This window comes from Brienomyrus brachyistius, chromosome 8 (assembly GCF_023856365.1).
Source record: "Brienomyrus brachyistius isolate T26 chromosome 8, BBRACH_0.4, whole genome shotgun sequence".
Taxonomy (NCBI): domain Eukaryota; kingdom Metazoa; phylum Chordata; class Actinopteri; order Osteoglossiformes; family Mormyridae; genus Brienomyrus; species Brienomyrus brachyistius.
The window spans coordinates 28,998,617-29,022,924 of NC_064540.1; the positions used below are offsets into that span (position 1 = coordinate 28,998,617).

General features: G+C 37.4%; 1 protein-coding gene across 7 annotated transcripts in view; it reads left to right on the plus strand.

Annotated features, from left to right (window-relative positions):
* The window catches only part of atp2b4 (ATPase plasma membrane Ca2+ transporting 4), a 79,744-nt gene that overhangs the window by 34,477 nt on the left and 20,959 nt on the right, over positions 1–24,308 (plus strand). For all 7 annotated transcript variants that reach the window (XM_049022484.1, XM_049022479.1, XM_049022477.1 and 4 more), the window contains 11 exons: positions 1,197–1,768; positions 13,374–13,571; positions 13,801–14,058; positions 14,875–15,000; positions 15,118–15,243; positions 17,242–17,277; positions 19,362–19,541; positions 19,718–19,932; positions 20,066–20,308; positions 21,264–21,508; positions 21,966–22,200. In XM_049022484.1, coding sequence (XP_048878441.1) covers positions 1,579–1,768; positions 13,374–13,571; positions 13,801–14,058; positions 14,875–15,000; positions 15,118–15,243; positions 17,242–17,277; positions 19,362–19,541; positions 19,718–19,932; positions 20,066–20,308; positions 21,264–21,508; positions 21,966–22,200 — 2,052 coding nt within the window. In that variant the 5' untranslated portion in view covers positions 1,197–1,578. The remainder of the gene's footprint in view (positions 1–1,196; positions 1,769–13,373; positions 13,572–13,800; positions 14,059–14,874; positions 15,001–15,117; positions 15,244–17,241; positions 17,278–19,361; positions 19,542–19,717; positions 19,933–20,065; positions 20,309–21,263; positions 21,509–21,965; positions 22,201–24,308) is intronic.

Sequence of the window (24,308 nt, forward strand, 5' to 3'; positions counted from 1 at the left end):
GAATGTTTGATGCTGTCAAGGAAATATATAAAGCAGAGTCTGCTGTCAAGATTTTAGTCTAGAATCTGGCCTGTGCTCTTTTCCCCCACATTGTTTAGAAAATCCAGTGCATGGAAGTAGCTAGCAGGGGTTGGGTGATATGACAATAGTACTAGTTCTTGACTATATAGTAGAAAAGTAGCTCAGTGTCGATATTTAACAGTGACTGACTGACGATTATCGCCTTTGTCAGGGAAGTAGACTAAGGATACACACAAAACTGAATTATACATCTTTGTTATCTTGGTTTCAGTTCATCCTAGAGCTGTGTCTGTCTCTCTGTGTCTGTGTGTGGATCATGAATACAATATATGAACAAAGGTATTGGGACTTTTGCTCAGCTATGGGAGCCCATTCCATGGCGTTCCCCACACACAGTATTTGTGCTGAGGTTAATTCCAGAATTCCAGAGAAAGTTTGGAGCTCTGCAGTTAGAGTCAACAGAATAATGCCGACTTTTATGTACTATGCATCTCAGCACTCAGCTACCCCGCTCTGTTACTTTATGTGGGTTGCCACTTTCTGACTGAGTTTCTTTTATTTGTGCACCCTTCAACTTAGGAATAATACCACTTACAGTTTACCATGGAATATCTAGAAGGGAAGAGATTTCATGAACTCACTTATTGCGTAGGTGGCATCCTATGACAGTATCACGTTTGAATTTACTGAGTTTTTCAGGTCACACCATTCTTTCACAAATGTTTGTAAATCTGACTGCATGGCTAGGTGCTTAATTTTATACACTAGTGGTAATGGTTTAAAATGAAACACCTGTATTCAGTAATTGAGTGATGTGTCCCAATACTTTTGTCCATATAGAGAATATTACATTTTGGGCAACAAATGTCCCTGCAATGTGATACAAATATGTTATTTTAACATTGTAGACATGACTGTTTTGGTCCTCACAAGGGGAAATGCAATTAACTAAAAATCTGTTACTGCAACCAAAAACATTGTCATTGCTGGAATTAGAGTTTTGCCCACAGAAATTAATGGACAGTCTTCACAAAGATATGAATACAAATGCGAGTGTGTGTGTCTCTGTGTGTGTCTGCGCTGTGAGATTAAATGCAAAATAAGAAATGTAACTTCCCTATAGAAAACTGTTTCTAAAATTCCTTTCATGTTTTTTTTTTTTTTTTTTTTTACAGATATTTAAACTGGGAAGTCTGAAGATGTTTCCTGTTTTTTGTTAAAAATTGCGACCACTACTGTAACATGCACTTTATGGTTAGGTTTTATTCTGGAATATCCATCACAGCTAAAGTTTGCTCCCATTTCCAGCACCAAGAGTTGGGAAAAAAAAGGGTTTAGGCAAGTCCTTTTTAAACTAACACTCTAAGAAGAGTTTATGCCCTTAGGTAACAGTGGAAGTCAAGGAGAGGGCATTTAAGGGCTTTAACAAGTGCTCTACACCAGACAAAGACCTCTTGTCTAGTTTCATTACTTATATTGGTGTGATTGTGACCATCTAATCTGAATCATATACAACACTGAATACAAGCAATTACCCTGATACACAATCAGTGCAAGATGGCCAACAACACTGCTGACCACCTGCCTGGGAACTCAGTTGTGGAGGGAAATGGGGAATTTGGCTGCACAGTGAAGGATCTCCGAGAGCTGATGGAGTTGAGGAGCGCCGAGGCCGTCACCAAGATCCAAAAGAACTATGGAGATGTGCAGGGCCTGTGTCGTAGGCTGAAGACATCTCCCATTGAGGGTAGGAGACCTGCTGAAACCATTTTGATTCTGCTAACCACTAATTTTGGGAAATCTTGATCAATTTCCATATTAGATCAAGAGTTGGAATATGTAATACATTGCTAAGTAAAATAAATAAGATGGGGGAAGCTTCCTTTCATGATTGTACACCACCACAAGGTTTTACATTTATGCAACAATTGTCTCTCCTATTTAAAAGATCAGCTTTCATCAGTGGTTAGTGGTAAGAGCCACAGCTCTTACTTTAATATTGTCTAAACTTTAACAGATTTACATACAAGTATATATTTTATTATACAAAAGTGTTCAGTGTGTCTGCTTTTTAATGATAAAGAACTTTCTAGCCAATACCGATAACCAGTTATTTTGAAAACCAACACCGATTATTTGGTAAGTTCTGTTTAAATAAGTTTAAAGGGACACTCCACCCAAATGAATAAAAATATTTAAATAAATAAATTGCATTTAAAAAATATGAAAGTGTGTATTTTTGATGAGAAAACACCAACTCTGGCATACAACATCAGTCACAAAGCATTATATTTTAGAACTGTATACATCTTATATATTTATAACAGAGAAGAGCTGATCATCAAGTTTGATAAACGGCACAATACATTTTGATTCTGTGCTGTCTGCACTGAATTTTCTTTTGCAATCAAATGCTTGCGTAACTTATTTGGCAGTACTGCAGCCTTTTTTATTGGAATGGATTTGTTTTTCAGAAAATCTTCATACTCTTCACTGCCTCGTCTTAAGGTGAACAGTCAAATTTGTTGTGTTTATGTTTATTAGTAGATCAGTAGTTTACTAGTAGAGCAATTTTTGCAAAATCCATTTTTAACATCGTTTTAATTAATGTTAAAACAATTCCACACAGCTCACATTTTTCTGTTTAATACGTGGGTGATTAAAGCGATATGGGTCACCATTTTAAAAGAGAGTATTGGAGGTAAATATAGGCTCGTTGTTAACTATCTGCCAATGGCCGATTGTTGCTATACCAATAGTTGACTGATGTTCTACTGAATATTTTAAAATGCAAAAGAATAGATTAAACACTATTAGCTAATGTATTCATTTAGAAATGAAACATAGATTATCGCAATACTTGATTCACATCTGTGATGGTGTTCCAATTAGGACCTATTACATAATTGCAATGCAGATTTGACAAAGCACTGTTCTTACCTCCAGGCAGCCGGCATAATATATGGCCATTCTAGTTTATGCCAGTACTGGAATTTATTCCACTCTGTTTTGTAATTACTTCATGCATTATCACTCGGTTCTATTTAGTAATCAAGGGACATCTGTATAGACATCTCCCCCCACACAAGAAATTACTAATTTTAATGATAAATCCATAACTATGTTTTCCCTTTTTCCCCTAAATGATGGAGTGGGAGGTAAAAAGCAATATAAAAGTAAGACTAAATAAACCTCATTGGAAGTACACAAATGAGGTACAGAGAACATTCATTTTAAGGAAACTTTTTTTAGACCTAGTTTATGAAAATGAGATTCCAAAGTAACAAGGTCTTAAGACTGTGCCATAACACAGCGATATTGTGAATTCAAGAATCTGCTAAGTGGTATTTATTATGCAGTGTGAGTTCATTCCCCAGCTGCCTCATGCAAGAATCTACTTCTGTATAAATTGCATGATATGTTCACTGGACCCATTATCTTGGTTAATTTCTATTACTACTATTTCATGGATTGCAAAGTTATTTACAAAGAATGAGTCTTCGGTTAGTCTGGATATCAGAATGGGTTATACTGCAAAAAGAAAGAAAAAGAAACAACTTTTACTGGCTTTGTTGTCCTACTTTACCTGACTGTCATTTAATTTTTCTATTAATCTTAAAAAGCTTTGCTGTAGTTAACCTGGATGGCTCTAATTTACAGTACACTTTGTTTGCCTTAATGTAACATAGCTTGAGGCAGTAACAGTCATGAATGGTTATAGCACAATGCACATATAAGGATGTCAAGTACTAAAAAGAAGATTTTTAGAGAGAATGCCTTGGACAAATGGTTGGATGTTTTCAAGCCAGTACAAAGTCAGTCATTTACCTTTGGCCAAGGGTTTTAATAAATTAATAAACTAATAAAACGTCTTGGTTGTACTGCCGAGCTAAATGCAAATGAGTTCTTCATAATAATTAATCAAAATACTTTTTAAAAGATTATTTCATTGATGTGAACTTACTGCAGCAGTAAGGGTGAACCTGAAACTTATGGGGTTTCTTGAAACTGCATCATCTCGATTGCATCATCGGCCAAACAGCTGAGCAATATGTCACAGGTGGAAGAAATTTTGCATGACAGTATCATGTATATATATGTTCTTCCTTGCATTTGAGCATGGTTATTTATTTATTGACAGTCCAGGAGGCTATTCTTTGCAATCACACCCCTCTAGCTATCCTCATCTTTCCCTTGAGATCTCACAATAGGATCACAGTGTTGACTGAGAGTACCCTCTCAAGCACCTCATCCATTCTCTATTACTTTTTAAAGATGAAATCTCCCTTGGTGTATTTGGATGGTTATACATTCACTGTGTAATTAAATGTTTTCATTTTACATTTTCAAATGACTGAATTGAACTTGGACTGGAGTACCAAGCTGATCACTCTGATTAAATGGATGCCGATGCAGTATATTCTCTTTGAACATAAGGCAATCCTGCAATGCCCAGCAAACAAAGCAGCTGTTCAGGCCATATTAGTTTGTATTTCTGCCTTTTACAGATAAGTGAAGCAGAATGCGTAACATACATAAACGGTGAAACTGACCTTGCATGTTGTGAGGGTACTTTGGAGCATTATTTGGTGGTGTTTTTTTTTTTCGTGAGGTTCTGACGTGCCACAAATGTTAGAAAAATGTGTTTGCCAGACAAGGTGGCATAAATAAAGTCAGCAATAAAGCTATGTGTTTATGTGTATATATAGTTATCCAAACATTGTTTTGTGAAAATAAACCAAATGCTGACATCACTTTTTATAACTGAATATAGTCCAAATATGGCACAAAATTTGTTGCAGTCGGTGAGCTGATCTGTGAACTATGTTTAAAGAAAAGGTCCTTAGCAGGCAGCTGATGGGGGCTGTGTGTAGTTTTTGCTGTAGAGTGTGATCCTGGCAGGAATCTGGGTGGGATATATGCTGGTAGCACAGTACAACAAAGCAGTGAGTTGAATGAGAAAGTGAGAACTGGCCTGTAGCCAGTAGGTCCCTGCACCTCTGTTGCCCACGTGAGCACAAGCTGCAGAACCTTTTATAGTGCTCTAGAGTAATGTAGAGGAAAAACAAAGAAAGCTAGGCATGATGGGAAGGCTGACTTTTCCAGTTTGTAGGTGTGTCCCTTTTAAGGTAGAACTACTTTTTTCTGTATGTCTGTTTGCCTAATCTTGTTCTGTCTTAATATGAAAAGTTGGCACTTCAGACATTAAAAACTAACTGTTCCCCAGTGTTACGTATCATTCATACCATTTTATAACAATTTTCTCTTCAAGGCTCCTACTTGACCTTTATGAAAAGTGCTGAGTCATTAAATAAAGCATTCACAAAACTTCTCTGTCATTACTCTTATTTACCCAGCATCATTAGACTTCATAGGAGTAAGTTGAGTTTCAGGTGGCCAGAGGATGCACACAACTTCAGTTGTTTGTTCAGTATAGATGTGTAGACACCCTGGTTAGCAATGGTGAAGGAATGCATTATAATATTGTAAAAATCATTACTGCAAGTAAGATTGATGGAGTTTAGCATTATCCTTTTTGTGATGACCAAGCGAATGCTCCTTGGTATTTAGCCCAACCCACCCTGTATAGAGGTGTGAAAAAGTTTAGTTCCCCCAGCCCCCCCACATACACCTACCTTGTTTCCTGAGCCGGCGACAGCTTTGCTCTCTCCTGCTATGAAGATTAGTTAGCAATCTCTGATATGTGTGGGTGGTCACTTGCTACCCTTTTCATAAGGATCTGCGTCAGTCAGGCAGCTTGCAGTCCCACTCTCCAGCAGGTCCTGTTGTGAGCCAGGTGTGTGAGCCAAGGGTATAAACTGATAGGAAATGGGGTGAAAATGTCAATGACAAACAATGGTCTGACAGCAGCTGTGGTCTGGATTATTTTGGACTGATAAAATGTAAAACACAAAAAATCAGTAATGAAACTTAAGTAAACGGAGAGCTTAGGAAGAATGTGTCATGAATAGACCGTTTGATTTTTATTTCTCTATTCAGCTGGGAGCCTTGGGAGAAGTCCCAATCTTGTAAAAGAGTCTGCCATACAAATCACTCCAGGGCTGGAAGTGCCTCTGCAGACCATTAATGTCAAAGCACAGGAGTGAGGAAACCTATTGAACCCCCAGATGGGTATTGACCAGGCTGAAATCACTTAAATAATATGTCCTATAGATTGTGAGTATTTCGACTTCAATATTTAGGGTCAGATCAAACATATTGGCATTAGGGCTGCAGGATATGACGATCTATATCAGATGACAAAATAAAAACATAATGTTTCATGTTATGCTCTATCATTTATTTTGTGATGCCGCAAAATACACTGTTTACGGCGACTTTTTTTTTTATTATCTGGATGACAGTTTTGCAAGGTTACACACCACAACATGAGATTACGTACTTGTATGGAAGATTTTATTGGACTTTACTATTTGCAACCCAAATACAAACCATGATCCACAAATGTGCCCTTGAGAGGTAAAGTGGGCTATCCCACAAAAACAAAGTTTTGAGAAAATGAGCTCCAAAGTTGAATTTTTTTCAAAAAATCAGTGTGTCTATACCCTACAATTGAGATATATATATATATATATATATATATATATATATATATATATATATATATATATATATATATATATATATATATATATATATATATATATATAATATAAAATCTCACAGGTAGCACAGAGATATGACTACATTAACTATCCACAAATGTATTTTTTTTATTCGTTTTGTGTAAAATCATATTCACAAACATAGAGAGCATTTTTTATACATGAAACATGGTTTGCTCATTTGTGGATCACGTCCTGTATATTTGTGGATTGCATTATGTTTGTGAATTTTTGTTTGTCCAGTTCGTACTGCAACAGTACCCCTAAGAGGTCTGGGTGAATAAATATTTTTTGATATAGTTTTGCGATCCCACTACATTTGCCCACTTGCTATTTGCTGCAATGTGACATCATGGATAAACCTAAATAATACATACATGTGTGCTTTAAGCATTGAACTATGGGGGACAATGTATATCATGTAACTTAATATTAATATCTTTTATAGTTTTATAAATTAAGTATTTATTAATTATTGTCAGTGACTTTAAGCAAAACAATTGGGCTGCTGAATGTGCACACATACAAACACTGAAATATATCACAAACATTGAAAGATATTACAGCCGGAAAACTGAAAATAAAGCTAACTTTATACCTGTGATGTATTGCTCAACTGTTTGAGTTGAGGTTTAAACTAGAACCTGCTTCCTGGAATATTTCAGTACATATCTACATATCCCCACATATATCGTCAAATGAGAATACCACGGAGGCACACCCGTAAGTGGGTTCAGGTTTAAACCTTAACTATGACACCTTGGTAAAGTTAGCTTTATATTCAGTTTTCTGGCTGTAGCATATTTTACCATTAGCAAGCAACATCCATTCGTTTTCCAGATATCTGTCAACCAGTTGTGTTGTTCGACATAACCGAAAAATATGTTGACGTGTAAAAGAACTGCATGTTGTGTCTTTCCCAGTTAGTACTTCCAGACTGCTTTCCCTGCGCACCCAGACAGGACAATGTTTTTTGTGTCCATTTTGCTGGTATCAATTCAGGCTAATTGCATTATCAATATGCAGACAGGCTTATTTATCTGCACACAAGATTCCACCAGCATGTGAAGAGGGTCATGGAATAAGAAATAAATACAGGAAACAAGTAATTTAAATAAGTTTATAATTTTATAATACTTATGGCTGCCACTTACAATTTTTTTATAGATTAATCTATTAACTATTTTATCGATTAATATAAATGCTTAATTAGCTTCCCGAAAAGCAAGTTGACCATTTAGGTTAATTTTGACTAAAACTCTTGTACAGTACAGATAATGTACAGTACTGTGCAAAGGTCTTTAGCAGTCCAAAGAAATGTTTAAAGCTGTTTATTTGGGTAGCAAGTGTACTTTGGCTTAGAACAAAAAACATAATTTAACATTAGAACATGTGCAAATTAAGAATAACACAGTAAAAACTAGTAATCATTTCTTCTGTTTTCTGAAAAGTTACTGATATCTAGTTGGATGGCTAGATGAACACCGCTTCAGTTCCCAAACTTCTCCTCAGGGGCACCTCAGCCATTCCATGATTTCGTTCAATTTCACCAACAGCTCAATTAAATAATTAAATATATTGGTTTAAAAAGTCAGTAACAGATTGACTAGCTGTATGAGGTGTGCTAGTGGCCAAGTCAAAAAATACATGGCTGCACTGGGCGGTCCCTGCAAATACTAAGATGATTTTAGCAAAGGTTCTGAAATGGCTAAGCTGACACACTTTGACAGGCATAATATAATAGTTTTACACCAACATGAGGAGAATCTAAACATCATTTTCTTTGCCTAACTAAGACTTTTGGACAGTACTGTACATTGATTTTCGACACTATATGCACTGTAGCGCCAGTGTGATTAGTATATACCAGCATGCTTGCTGGCAATTGTAAATATCTCTTGTCTATCTACTGTAAATAGCCCTTGTTGGAGCATTGATGTTCATACTTGCGCCAACTCTTGAGTGTGTGTTTGGTTGTGTCTTGCGTAAACTGTCTGATCCTTGCATGTCTTTGGCATTGTATAAATTACCCACCTTGTGTGAGCATTGCCGTTCGCATCTAACCTCCCTGTGTTTCTGTGTGTGTGCGGTTGGTTCTAATTAGGCCTCCCACTAACGACTATTTTTCTATAGATTAATCTATCGACTATTTCATCGATTGGTCGATTAATCTAAACTATGCATTTTACCTTCAGAAAATCAACTTCACCGTTTAAGTTAATTTTATTTTGACAGCAATAAGTTGTATGCCATAGTACGGCTTTAGATTATGTACATTGGGTTTTCGGCACTATTTCGGCACACATTATTTTTGCCCACAATTCAACAAGCAAAGTAGTAGTATGCCTAGAAATATTAATGGGATGCATATTGTGATGCTTAAAAGTTAGTAATCTATAGAAATTTGGCGTATCCTTATGCTCAAATTTGGTTAGCGGAGCCTGCCACATGCGACACAAGCGATAAGCACTGAAGTCGCAATGAAGGAAGGGACAGATCAGCAGTCACATTTTTTGAAGAGGAGATGTGGTTAAACAAGGAGGTGTGGTGGTACTTTTTGCAGGTTAAATTTCAATATATTTTAATTTTTCTGTAAATATGGTTTTCATTTTATTTCAGTTCACAAATTAAATTCTTTTATTTAGTGTCCGTTTTCATTTCAGATTTAATTTATGATTAGAATACTAGTTCCAACAAGTCACGTGCACAAACGCACATACCGGCACTGTCAATCAATTTAGAACAAGCCTAGATTTTAGCCTTAACATTTTCACAAACACTTATTCAATGAAGATTCTAATGTAGCAGGCAGACAACTTTTTGGCTTTAATAATGACTGAATTTAGCAGCTACAAGGACAAAATGTTTAAAAGCTTCCCTTTCTAATGGTAACGTAATGCACAGCACTTAGGGTGGTTTTGCCTACTCTGGCGGTCCATCATTCAAAGTAGCTCCTATGCATTTTCACATAGCGTTAGTGCAGCTTTGGTACACCATTGAACTTTGAGCAGTATAAAACCACCTCTTTGTTTTCTGATAATTTGAACTACTCCCATAGTTATGTAGTGATATTAAAGGAAAGCATTTGTTATAATGGATTGGAGCGTTTTAGAAACCATTGAGGTAATATTAAAATTATTTTTAAAAAGTGTCGATTTTAAAATATTGATATCGACCCATTTTCAACGTCCGTGTCATTGACTATGTCACCTAATTGCGGCAGACCTAATCATGATATGTTTTTTTATATTCGCCCAAATATTTCTGTGGATTTGCGGCTGTACTATGGTAGTATTACAGTGTAGAATGTTTTTCTTTTACGATTTGAGCAATGTTCCTTTTAAAACGCTGCATTTCTTACTTTTTCTCTCCTTATGGCCTTATGGTGTGATTATTGCATTAGAAATAAATTCTGTTTGATGATGTAATTCTGACATGATTTATGCATGTATTTGTATGCTTTAACAAATTAGGGAAAGCATTTATTTTATCCATTTTTTTATTTAGAAATCCATTTTTTGCCTCCATAATCCATTTTCAGCCCCCACAATTTGCGTATCAAGCCCCTAATTTGGCAACTCTGGACAATTGTCCAGGTTTAGGTTTCAGGTCATTTTGCCAGTTGGTGCCACTTAAAGCCCCATCTTATCATCCACTGGATTATTCATGGCTCTGTTGGCTGCAGCCACTCTTCCTTAAGTCCAGGGTGTGATTATGTATCATGTTGGTGTTGCATTAATTGAGAAGTATTCATCTGCAGACAATGACTCCTCGCCCTTACCTGCCCTCGATTTAAAGTTTCTCCCTAAACTGCATTGTGTTAGAGAGGCTTGGAAAACTGGGGGATGAAGTGTAATGTTCATAAAAGTACAGACAAAAGTCAGAATGGAGCATATTTTATTTACTTAATTTATAAGAAATGTACACTCACTGGCCATTTTATTAGGTGCACCTCTTCAGCTGCTTGTTGAAGCAAATATCTAGTCATCAAATCATATGTCAGCAGGACTGCCTATAAATTATGCAGATACAGCTCGGGAGCTTCAGTTACTCATGTTCACATCAAACCTCAGAAGGGGGAAGAAAGGTGATTTAAGTGACACATTTCAAGATTAACTCTATACTTTCAGTATCCTACCTAAGATAACATAAACTGAAATGTGTTTTCTGGTTTTGTTAAAATGTTCAGTCTTTTACATCCTTATAGTTACGAATTGGTATGGTGCTTCAAGATAACTGCTAGTGTGGTAACCATTTTAATTTTAAAACTAAACAAATATGTTATTTGGAGTTTCCAAATTGTAGGTGTGAATGGTGTGTGTGTCTGCAATAGGTTGGCACCCCATCTAAGTTTATTCCCTGTCTTGTACCTGTTGCTTTTGGGATAGGCTCCAGACCCTCACAGTCCTGCATAGGACAAGTGGGTATATAAAATGGATTGATGCATGCTTCTAGTAGAATGGTTTATGCTACTTATATTAAATACCTGTAGCTTTGTGCATTTTTGAGCTGTTGTATCCAAATGTGCATAATTTATTTACAAACGTATTTACAAATTTATTTCTTTGTATAGTTGTAAGTCAGCAGTCTGTGTTAATATTATTTTCAAGAACCTCTTAATTGTTTTATATGCTCTAATTCATGAATACCTTTACCTAAGAAGACTGTGGTAAAGATATGTTAATAGTGTTGGCAACACTTTCTATTAACGTCATGTCTAAAAGAATCTCTGAACACATTAATAATACATTATAATGCACATTAAAGCCTTATAAACATGACTACATATCACATTATAGCCATGTTTCATTATGAATTCTTTATGAAGCTCTCATTGTAACATTTTCTATGAATGTGATTTCTACAAGAATTTATGAGCACATTCATAACACATAATGCATTCATAAAGCATTATAAACACATAAGTATTTATAAAGGTCATAACACATTATAGCCAGGATTCTGATGCATTATGAATGCTTTATGAAGCTCTCATTTATAATGTACCATAGATACCTTCATAATGAGGTACAAAGTATTCTTAATTATGAAACCAAACATTATCATGGATCATGACGGTGTCTATAGTGCATTACAGATAAGAGGTTCACTGGAGCTTATGCAGTAATATAATCAACACTTAAAAGCCTTATTATTATCAATAGAAGATGCTGTAATGCTTTATTAATTCTTATACCTAGCATTATATTTCATTATGAGGGTACAGTAAAATCCATTAATGATAGACTTCATGGGACCTGGCAAAACAGTCCGTTATATCCAATGTCTGTTATATCCAGAGTCGCTGTATGCCCAGCACACAACTACAGGACACCATTTACTCATGCTGCACCCCAGCAGACACACTTGTGATGTAGATTATTATATTATACATGTAGTAGTCCGACTTTACCTGACGAAATTCGTGACTATTAATAATCCCGACTACGTATATGTGTTGTCACGCTCTTTGTAGGAGGAGCTTGCTTGTCTCTTATAGTCAAACAAAACTACAGCTAAAAGTGGCCGTGAGGACCAAATAATAGTTTGTCTGTTATAAGCGAATCCGCTATATCCAATGCTTTTTCTGCATGTTCTTAAAGGTGCATGGCCAGCACCAGCAGACCTCGTCCGTTATAGACAATATTCCATTATAAGTGAGTCCACTATAATGGGATTTTACTGTATCTGTAGTACATTTTAGATGAGAGCTTAATCGGTCTTTGTCAGTCACGTGTCTGCACTGTCTGACACGACCCCATTCAACCCAAACTTAATATTTTATATTCAGTGTTTTTCTGCACAAAAATGTAATGTTTTATGTAATCAGTAATAAACAATTTTCATTACCAAAACACACTAGTAATTTAGGTGTTTAAGAAAGGAAAAGAGTCAAGAACGCCACAGAAATATCATTGGACATCATTTTATTGGTCATATTTAAAATTAAATATAAGTGTCAAGCAGAATACAGGCTCGGAATCCAATGAGTTTATACAGATCCTTCCAGACATCATGTGAAACGTTAGAAACCGCACTTGCAAATGTTTCTAAACTTAAACAACAGTTGGACATTGGCTTGTCAGCGCAAAATCTCATGTTGTGGTCCACATTTCTGCCATTTCTACTATGTGGTTTAGTATGATAGCCTTTCACATAGCACGAGTGTCCCATCTTACGAAACATAATGCCGCACGCAAATCCTTCCACTTGAGTTGTATGCACCCACAATGGCGATTCGACCCACAATACACTGCGGCTATAGTGAGTGTGACGTCAACTGTGAAAGACCAATTGGAGTTTATGCAGAATTAAAATTAGCATTATAATGGCTTGTGATTGTCAATATAAAATGCTGTAATGCTGGGGAGGCAATGTTATCCACAAAGGCCCAATGTGTATGGAGATTTTTGGGATAACCTTTAGGTCAACTGCTGAAACCCAGGTTTGAAGACTCTTCAGCCAATCAGTCCTCTAATTAGTAATCTAATTAGGGAGTTGCAGCTAAAACCAGCATACACAGCAGCTCTTTCTGGGTAAGATTGGCCATCCTGCTGTAATGCTTTATTAATTCTTATACCAGCTATTATGATGGTATCTATAATGAATTGTAGATGACAGTTTTAAGTAAAGCGTTACCACATTGTTTTATATGCTAGCATAAAAACTGGAAAAGGTATTACTTTTTTTCCCTAATATTGTAAAACCGGTATTGTTTTTCCCTAGGTCTTTCTGGCAACCCTACGGACCTGGAGAAGCGCCACAGCGCGTTTGGGAAGAACTTCATTCCACCCAAGAAACCTAAGACCTTCCTGCAGCTTGTATGGGAGGCCCTACAGGATGTCACGCTCATTATTCTGGAGATTGCGGCCATCATATCTTTGGGACTTTCCTTCTATCACCCACCAGGGGGCGACAGCGAATGTAAGTTGTGGGGTGGGTGTGGTTTTCCCTGGATGAAAGTAGTCTTAGTTTATTCCACTAATCTATGTGTGGAGCACAGTCTAGAATTCTGAATAGTATTAACATTGTGTAATTTGTAATATGTAGAATTTTGCCATTTCAGGCCGACTATGCTAAAAGGTATGACATAGTAAAATCAAGATCTTTATGGTGGTGATAGCAGTACACTTACTCTATATTACCTTTTTAGTGTGTGGCCAGGCAGCAGCTGGTGTGGAGGATGAAGGAGAGGCACAGGCTGGCTGGATTGAGGGAGCAGCCATCCTCTTTTCTGTCATTATTGTGGTGCTGGTGACGGCATTCAATGACTGGAGCAAGGAGAAGCAGTTCCGAGGGCTGCAGAGCCGCATTGAGCAGGAGCAGAAATTCACTGTTATCCGGAAGGGCCAGGTCATTCAGATCCCTGTGGCTGAAATAGTGGTGGGAGATATTGCCCAAATCAAATACGGTGAGAAAAGTCATTTGTATATATACAACCATGGATTATTCTGGGAAATACACATTTGTATTTTCTTTTATGGCTTCTTTTAACAGTTTTCTTTGCATATTTGTATAGTGCTTTACCTTATTTCTGAACTCATTTCTGAACTATAGAAAACACAACAAGTGGCTAGTTACATTACAGATGAGATAGATACTACTTCTACTTCATTAAGGAAAAGACTGTATGCATTGCAATTTTGAGTAATAGTTTCCTTAAAGCACCCATATATAGTGCATTATAAATACCTGTATAATGTATTTTAAGGCATTTATAAAGTATACACATGGCTGTAACTATTTATGAAAAGGCATAACACATTATAGCTATGTTTGTTATGCGTTATGAATGCTCTATAAAGCTCTCATGTATAATGCACTATAAATACCATCATAATGTTTTATAATGGCTTATACTGACCATTACAATGCATTATGAAGGTATCCATAATGCATTATAGATGTGGGCATTCATAATGCACAATAAGCAAGTGTGATGCCTTTGTATAAATAGTTAGGGATGTGTTTATAATGCTTTGTGAATGTGTTATGCATTATGAAGGTCTCTATAATGCATTATGATGACTGTTTTTAGTGCTACTGAATTTTGCAGCATACATTGCATCTTAGCATAAATTTTGTATATGCACTTGTTAAAATGTAGTAACAGTACAGTGTGTCTGATTTATAATGAACACTTTATCCAATGTAGTCATTATGACAGAGTGGGTGAGAGGTGGGCTTGTTGGACAAAGCTAAGTTGACCTCATCTGTGTCTTCTCAGGTGACTTGTTGCCAGCAGATGGAATCCTGATCCAGGGGAATGACCTTAAGATTGATGAGAGCTCACTAACTGGGGAGTCCGACCAGGTCAAGAAGTCCTTTGAGAAGGATCCCATGCTGCTTTCTGGTGAGAATTTCCCTTCATGCATGACTTTGTTTTCCAGTGGTCTTGACTTGACAGATAGGGTATCTTGGTAATTATTTGTATTGTGAAGTGAATGATGGTCTGTGTCTCTTTCTCTAGGTACTCATGTGATGGAAGGATCTGGAAGGATGGTGGTCACTGCGGTCGGCCTCAACTCCCAGACCGGAATCATCTTTACACTGTTAGGTGCAGGAGGTGAAGAGGAGGAGAAAAAAGTGAAGAAAGGTATGAAAATCTATGATGAGAGAATTCCTGACTTTCGCTCTAATCGTCCTGTCTTCAATATGTTCATTATAACTCTGAGGTACTTTTAAATCAAATGCCATTCATAACCCTATCTACATTTTCCCACTACCACCTCTTCCTGACATTCAGATGCGTGGACTAATGTATTGGACTGTTATTTTAAGTGAAGCAATAAAACACAAAAGAAATCTCCACAGAAATGCACATTGCTGGACTTTCAGGCATTGTTATTAAAAAAGGACAGTTATATTCAAGTGTGCAACCCAAATGCACAGTTGTGCGCAGTATTTATTTGTTAATTTTTTTTTTATCAACCAACTTTAGTTTGGGCATTTGAGCTGGAATAAAATACAGACCATTGGGGTGCTTTCCTAAATACATACCAGACATTTTCCAAATTCGTCTTCACCTTCACCTGTCAATATTTTTCTTGTTATCTTTTCACCAGTTAATTGCAGTCATTAAATATAAGGGCCCTGCTACTTGTAAGAAATGTTGGAACTGGTGATAACCAAACATGTAAATTGAAGCTTCACATTGTTATTAAACAGAGCATACATGTGGAAACTTTTTTAAATCTTTGTATGGGAAACATTTAGTGTACCAGAGCCAAACCAGTTTTGCAAGTTTGCCAGTTTAGCTTACTGGGAGTCAGGTTCAGTCATGTGGTACTGATACTATTCTAAATGTATGTTTCAGCAGGGTGGTTCCAGTGTGTTTGACTCTATTGGTCAGATCCAGGTGTTTAACAAGGATTTAAGGTTAAATTGTTCAGAGATTTTTTTCCCCCTCAAATTATCTGTTGTATATTTCATTTGGAAATAACTTTTGATTGATTCCTTCTTAAGCAGAAGTCCTTAACCCGTATTGAGTTTTTATTTGAACTCTAACTGCTGAAAAGTTACATAACAGTAAATCAGGGTATTCATCAGTTACATTAGCAAAATGATATTTATTTAACAAATGTATAACAAGCACATTGTTAATCACATGTTGATCATCCTATGATACAGGTGTATTGGAAACTTGCATCTGTTTAAATTATTCACACATCAGAAACTCTTTATGTTTTAGGAAACTATTATTTTGTTGACCCATAGTTGTATTAAGAAAGATAAGCATGCATGCAAAGGCTAAAGAAACCCAATCATAAATGCAATACTGCTTTCATTGCAACAAGCACTGCAGCAGTAAGCCATCAGTACTTGAATGATTTTATTGGCGCATCCGCTTGTTGTAAGTGATAGCCTTGCAGTCTTTTCTGTCACATTATGCTTGTGTATGTTCACAAAGAATCTTAACCTTACTGCCTGGATAGAGCTTACAATCAAGCAGTTCAAAACCTTTTCAATGCAGCCTTCATGTTTTATGTTTTCATCAGGAATGGCATGGTAAAAAAATGTATAAAACCAGATTGAATCATGGGGAATCGGTAATACGGAGCGCTTTTAGGTGACCTTTAAATCTGTGACTTGGGAATCCTGATTAATGTGGCCTCTGAAACGAATGTGTAAATGTATCAAATATTATATTCACACACATTGGGAATATATATTTACCTCAGGTAAACCTATTTTGGCACATTACAAAACCTTTGTCGTTTCCATGAAGTTCATTTATGCAGCTAATATTTAGATAAATTTCAGCTTATGTCTGTGCATGCAACATAGTTCAAGGTAATCTCCCCCAAAAAAGAAAAACAGGTTACTTCAGTTTCATTGAAGTTTTCCGTATTTTTAAATTGTGAAAGTAAAATAGATGGTAGGAAGCTGCTTTTCAGTAATAAGTGTGCTGCATCTTCGACTATTTCCATCTTGCAGGTTTTCAGAAATCGAAATTTCTTGATATTTTTCTCTGACAGCTCCTATCAGTTTTATTTGTAACTTTTATCGGTTCATTTGGTTTGGTATTATTTTCAGTTTTTTTTTCTTTCAACCCATATGATCAGCGGTCCACCCTCTTTCTGTGTTTAAACAGGTAAAAAACAAGCGGCTCCAGAAAATCGCAACAAAGGTAACCCGCCTTCAGACCCTTCCCTGCACATCCAGCAGCAGTCTCGGAGTCCCATCTCAGTATTTCAGTCTTGTTTTATGGCTCTTTTTCTCACACTCTTACGCTGTCGCTTTTCTCTCCCACCAAGCCTGGAGGAGGTTCTCACCTAGCTTTATATGTGAAAGGGTGCAACTCTCACCTGCAAAAAAACATTGCTGTACTTCATGAAGGCTCGTGAGTTCAGTTCATCCAGTAATGTTCTGATGTTGCTATGAGGTGATTCTTTTTCTTTTGAGAAAAAAAGACAAATTGTTACCATGGAAGCAGTAAAGTTTTAGGGCTCATGGTTTGTTTATTACAACATTATTGATATTTTTTCATTGGATTTTAATGTGTAACATTTAGCAGGTTCTCAAAAGGAATTGTCATTCTGTGGGGCATGAACTATGAAACCATCTACTTTGCAAGGGTTTTTTTTGATCATACTGATGTTTTAATCCTGTTTTCGGAATATTATAAATGCTTTATCAAATCTTTGTAAAATGGAAATACCCATTGTTGACAATTTGTATCTGACATATGCTATATAATAAAGTTTCTAGTAAGGGCCTTGCACTGAGTTACGGATGGTTTGAGAGTTGCACCCTTGCATACTGATTGGCTGTGGATCGGTTTGCTCTTCTCACTGTTCTCGCCTCCTTCCAGGATATGCTCAGGACCTCATGCTGTCTTGTAATTTTATCTCACGTCACTGTTTAACTCTCTGCACTGCTCTCAATCGTCTGGAGAGCTTTCAGCTTCTTGTTTTTTTATGATTGATTTTTTTTCCCCTTGCTTTTTTTGTGACATTCGCCCTCCGTGAGTCTGTCGTGGCATCAGCCAGTCAATTCGTCAGTCCCGTGTGTGGCTGTTTTGTCAGTCTAGTCGGTTTTGTGTTGTGCCAAGTCAACTCAGATGCGATGACTCTTGCCCTTCAATTTGTGCTTGAGAGGCTTCATTTAGGAAACCAAGTATTCCAGTTCCATGGTCTAGTTCATAGGGCAGGAGCAGCAGAAAAGCTGTAAAATGCTTATAGGATTTTATTTTGTACCAGGGTTTTTCTTTCATTGAAGTTGCACAGCTGCACTTTAAATATGAAATATTGTATCTTGTTATGATGCCATATCTGAATTTTCAACTTTCTATTTAGGATCAGGGCTCAATACCTTTGGCTTTGTTTACTTCTTAAATGAGATTAAGAAAGATGAAAAATATTCAGATATGATTGAATTATATGATTTTAAACACAACAGTATTGACAGAGTTAAAGCTAACTGTATATTTGCAAATGAACCAGCAAAGAACATACATTCTACTCTTCATTAAGACAAAAGGTGTTCTTTCTGCTTATCCCGGGGTACGCTATGGCAACCCACTCTTGTTATTGTCAAGATGTTTCTTTCCAGGACTAAATTCTTGAAAGGGTGACATTTCTATTCTCTTATGCTTGTACAAAACATTGATGGGCTTTATTAAAGTGCTGTCTGTAATTTGAAAGTATAAATGTAATTTCTGCATTAAATCTACTGCTTTTTCTCTTTAGGCTATTCTAGAGCTTCAGATTCTCCTGCAGATTCAACTAAACATGTATTTTATTTGTACCTATAAATCATTTAAACGAAAGTAAAGAACATTTTTATTTGTGCTTCTTTTTAGATTAAATTGAACTTAAATAACAAAATATGTTTTATGATTTGCAAGAAAGTAATGGTGCATTTAAATTGCTTAAGTGAGACTGGGGAAGAATTAATATTTTGTACACTGTAGTTTTTATACTGGGTTGCTGAAAGTGGTGGTATTTGAATTCAGTAAATTAGAGAAAGTGCTTTCTCATGCTGCTTAAGCCTAACAGTTTTATGCGGCTGCATAGTGAATGGGGAATTGCCATCAGAGGGCCCTGTTCATATCTCCTGACTGTAGTCAGTATGTCTGTGCCTTGCTCACTTTAACACAGAATTTTGCCCCTCAAACCCCTGTATTCACCACATATCCTTGCCTGTTTCTCTATCCCTGTTTTGATATGCCGTCTCCTTTCCTGCTTCTCCCTAAAAACACCCTACTGACAGCTAAAACCCAAGATGGGATTGCCCTTGAGATCCAGCCACTAAAGAGTGAGGAGGGAGCTGAGTCTGAGGACAAGGAGGAGAAAGAAGAGAAGGAGACCCGGAAAGTCAATGTGACCAAGAAAGAGAAGTCAGTGCTACAGGGCAAGCTCACCAGGCTGGCTGTGCAGATTGGCAAGGCTGGTGGGTGAATCAGACCTGGGTTTTGAAATGCAATGTATAGAGCTGAGTCCAATATGATGAATTTGAAGCAGACAGACATATAGTGGAATGAAAGTTATATAGTGACAAATGTAGTTCATAAACATCTCAGTGAGACATTTGCAAAGCAATACGTTCTTCTGTGCTAATTTTTTCAGGTCTGATCATGTCTGCTGTGACAGTGATTATCCTCATCCTGTACTTTGTTATCGACACTTTCGGCGTCCAGGGACGCCCCTGGTTGAAGGAATGTACACCCATTTACATTCAGTACTTTGTGAAGTTCTTCATCATTGGCGTGACAGTGTTGGTAGTGGCTGTTCCTGAGGGATTGCCTCTTGCAGTCACCATCTCCCTGGCATACTCTGTAAAGGTGAGGAGCAGGATATCTGCTAGTGGTATAGCTGTGCATGATCCATTTCTTGAGTATAGGGTAACGTCTATTCCACCATGTCCTTGAGTTGGAAACTTCTCTAGGGTGGTTCACCCCCTGCCTGTGATTTTAGAAAATGATGAAGGACAACAACCTTGTCCGGCATCTGGATGCTTGTGAGACCATGGGAAATGCGACAGCCATCTGCTCTGACAAGACGGGGACCCTGACCATGAACCGCATGACGGTGGTGCAGGCTTATATCGGTGACACACACTACCGCACTGTGCCTGAGCCAGAAGTACTGCGGCCAGAGACACTGGAGCTGATGGTTAACAGTATTTCCATCAACTCTGCATACACAACCAAGATTCTGGTAAGCAACATCCTGGTGATCATTCCCAGAATATAAAACTGCCTGGCAGTCAGTGTGCAAGACCCTTGCAGGATGCTGTTGCATAAAAAATATATAAATAAACAAGCGCCCACATATTGTGAGCTAACACAAACTAATCCGTGGTGGAATGGAGTGGTGAGTCATCTGTGTGGGATAGAGGTGAGCTGCTGTGCGACTCCAGTGATAACCAGAAGATGCTGGGGTAAAAATCCCTGGAAACCATTCGTTTCAAGCAAGGTCACATATTGATCATTCGCGTTGCATCCCACGCACCTCCTACGCTACAGAGAGTACTTGTAGAATTCATCTTTGTATGAATATAAATCAGTTGATGGAGTGAAAGAATTTGGGCACTTGTCAGCACTGAATGTATAGACTTTGGACATTGAAATAACCATATACAAGCTCTGGTTAGTAACACAAATTTGCTATTTGGAATTTCAGTGCATGTTTTAGTCCCATTTAGCAGAGATTTATACTACACAACAGTGTCAAACAATTGATTTACTTTCTTAATTTTAGCATCTCTTAATGCTTATCCCTTTTCGGTATAATGTAGTATAGCTTTTTACCATGTTTTTCTACATTATGTGGAAAAAAATCATATGAGAAAAAAAGTGAAAGAACTAACTTTTTATAACCACAGATATATTAAAATATATTAGCTTTCAATCATTTATCCATTGTAGGTTTGTGGGGGAAAACATAAGGCACAAGGCAGGGGGACACTCTGGACAGGATGCCAGTATATTGCAAGGTTGCAGGGCATCCATACATTCACACACACACATAATCACTTGCATTCAAAATCACATTATTAGCAATTTAAATATGCCCACACACAATGTCACCAATTTATGTAAACATATACATTTTAAGATTTATCAAATACGTCAAGACACTCCTATCATCTTCATCTGATATTTTGTTCTAGCCCCCAGAAAGGGAGGGGGGACTGCCTCGCCATGTGGGAAACAAGACTGAATGCTCACTGCTTGGTCTGGTGCTTGATCTGAAGCGAGATTATCAGCCGGTCCGGGATGAGGTGCCAGAAGAGAAACTCTACAAGGTTTACACCTTTAACTCTTCACGGAAGAGCATGAGCACAGTGCTGAAAAACCCAGATGGTACAGGCTACCGCATGTATAGCAAGGGTGCCTCCGAGATCATTCTTCGCAAGTACGCATTTTTCCCTTCTGTCATGTCATCACGTTTTGTTTTATTTCTTCTTATTGTCCAGAATTACATAACAAGATCAGGGTCAGCCAGTTGCTGGAACAATAGGGGTTATGGGCCTTGTTCAAGTACTTAACGATAAAATCATGCTGCCAGCTGTGGGATTATCACATTATCACACTAGAGGCAAATAATTTTTATTTATTAATTTTTACTCGGCAACAGTCTGAAATACTTGGTGATTTGACTTTTAGAGAAACCATGAGGACAGTGGCTGAGGACTGATTTAAGAGAAAAGTATGTCTCTGTCCATGAGAACAGTGGCCAGAGATTTCCAACTCTGTTTGAAACTCCATGAGTTCTTCCCTGCCCCCACAGAAATAAATAGGTTTTCATGTCAGCATTGTGACAATACTCTTGTTTATGTTCTTCCTTCACTACCCCTGGATTCACTTTCCAGGTGTTCCCGCATCTTGGATGCCTCTGGCCAGCCTAGGATGTTTAAGCCAAAGGACCGTGATGAGATGGTGCGAAAAGTGATAGAGCCCATGGCTTGCGATGGCCTGCGAACTATCTGCTTGGCCATGCGTGACTTTTCCGGTGATACTGAACCCAATTGGGACAATGAGAATGAGATTCTCTCTGACCTGACCTGTATTGCAGTGGTGGGCATTGAGGACCCTGTACGGCCAGAGGTAAGAGACAAAACCTTGTGTAAATAAGATTAACCAAACTGGTCTAGACAGTGAGATAGGTTTCCAAACACAATGACAAATTTTGTAGTTTCTTCTTATTTGCCTTCTGAATGTCAAAGTATGTTTGTACGTGAGGACTGGTTTATATCTAGATGGTATTTCTGAACAGCTTCTTTGTTGTTAATAGGACAGATAAAGTTGTGTGTTTTGCTATTTTTATTCTGTACCCCTTAGCTTAGGGCTTTCAAACTCTAGTCCTGGAGGGCCGGAGCCCTGTGTAGCTCAGTTCTTCCCCTAATCCAACATAAATGACTCAGCTCAGGAGCTGTGTGGTAAGTAGCACAAGGAGCTGAATCAGGTGTGTTAAATGAGGGTAAACAAAAAACTGTGCAGAGCTCCGGCCCTCCAGGACTGGAGTTTGAGACCTCTGCCTTAGCATGAATCTGGCCGTGTTAGGTCTGAGCACCATAGCAATATTATTCGTAATCGATAATCTCAAACAAGTTACCCAGCGTCAGTATCTGACTAACCAGCAATTATCACCTTTGTTGGTAAATCTGGCTTAGGCTATACCTAAAGCAAGGTAAAGATTTTTGATTTATCATTCAGTTCAGCCTTTTTGCCTAGGTTTTCAATTAGGTTTTTTTGAATGGCTATTTGACAAGTCTTGCTTGTCGCAGTAATATTTTGTTCACCATTCTTGAAAGTTGGGAAATTCGACATTGTCACATCATCAACATCTGTCTTCCAGTCAGCATCCAGAATGTTAGCAGTTCCAGTGAAAATTCCTGGTGGGAATTTTTAACTTACCAACTTATGTGGATGATCTACCAAGACAAGCTTACCACTCTTAGTTTTCTTTTATAATAAGAAAAAAGCTATCAGGATAACATTGATACCCCTACATATTCCTTCTTCAAGGCTACTTTCATTTATGGGAGGGAGTGTTCTTCACAGACTATAGCTTGAGATAAAAAAATAAATAACCATTAATTTTTAGATGAACTAGGGTAAGCTATTAATTAGTTTTAAAAGTATGTGTGTTGCGGTGTGCAGATCATCATGTACGGAAAAATAAAATGCATTGTCCTGTATTTATCTATGAAAATATGTGATTTGTCTTGGACATTTCTATGGAGCCCCTAAGAACAAGGAGGAGAAAAAAATGAATGATAAGAGGAAAAAAATAATACAATAAAAAAACAAGGAGTTCTTTTGCCAGATTATTTGTGATTTGTGCCACAATAGCCATTCTGTTGATATGTACCAGAAGGGATAGCCTTTGTTCACACCTCACATCTTGTCTTACATCTCATGTCTTGGCTGCCTAAAACCCTGTTGGCAGTTTGTGGTTTTTCCTCCTCTTTGGACCTCTCTTAGTGGGTACTTGCAAGCCTTGGCATTTGGGAGATGCTCTGACCCAGTCATCTGGCCATAATGATGTGACTCTTATCAAAGTCAGTCAGGTCTTTAACTCTGCCTATTTCTTCTGCATTAAGCACATCGCCTTTGAGTTGTGGGTGTTAGGTGTACATTTAATATATTGTAGAATTGGACATCTGCTGTTTTAACAAGATAGCCAGCATTATTTGTCTCACATGGGAGGTGGTCATTATGTTTTGGCTCATTGAGGTTTTTTGGCCATACTTATTATGAACAGCACTTCCACTTTGACTATGTTAAGATACCATTTAAAGAAGATACATACCCAGCACACTACAATTGATGAGGATCGCTCAGAGCCAAACTTATTGGAAATATTTCATATTTATATGGTTACAAATGGGAAAAACATGTAGCCAACAAAATCTATACATTGTGTAATATTCTGTGGATTTTCTCAACATTACTGTGATTGGAGCAGATGTCCACCCTGTTCTGTCTATAGTGTGTTGGGAGATTTTTAATTGTGTATAAATAAATGAGTTGATTGGGTTTAATGAAGGATGGGGAGCAATTCATCATCAAGCCAAATGTGGGTAATTACTGCAGTCAAGCCCCTCCCCTCCTCTTTACCTAATCTCCTCCGCATTCAGACCCCCTGACTAGACTGAAAAGTCACATTGGGCTACAGCTTACTGAGCAAAGAGTCTATAGTCATGATTACA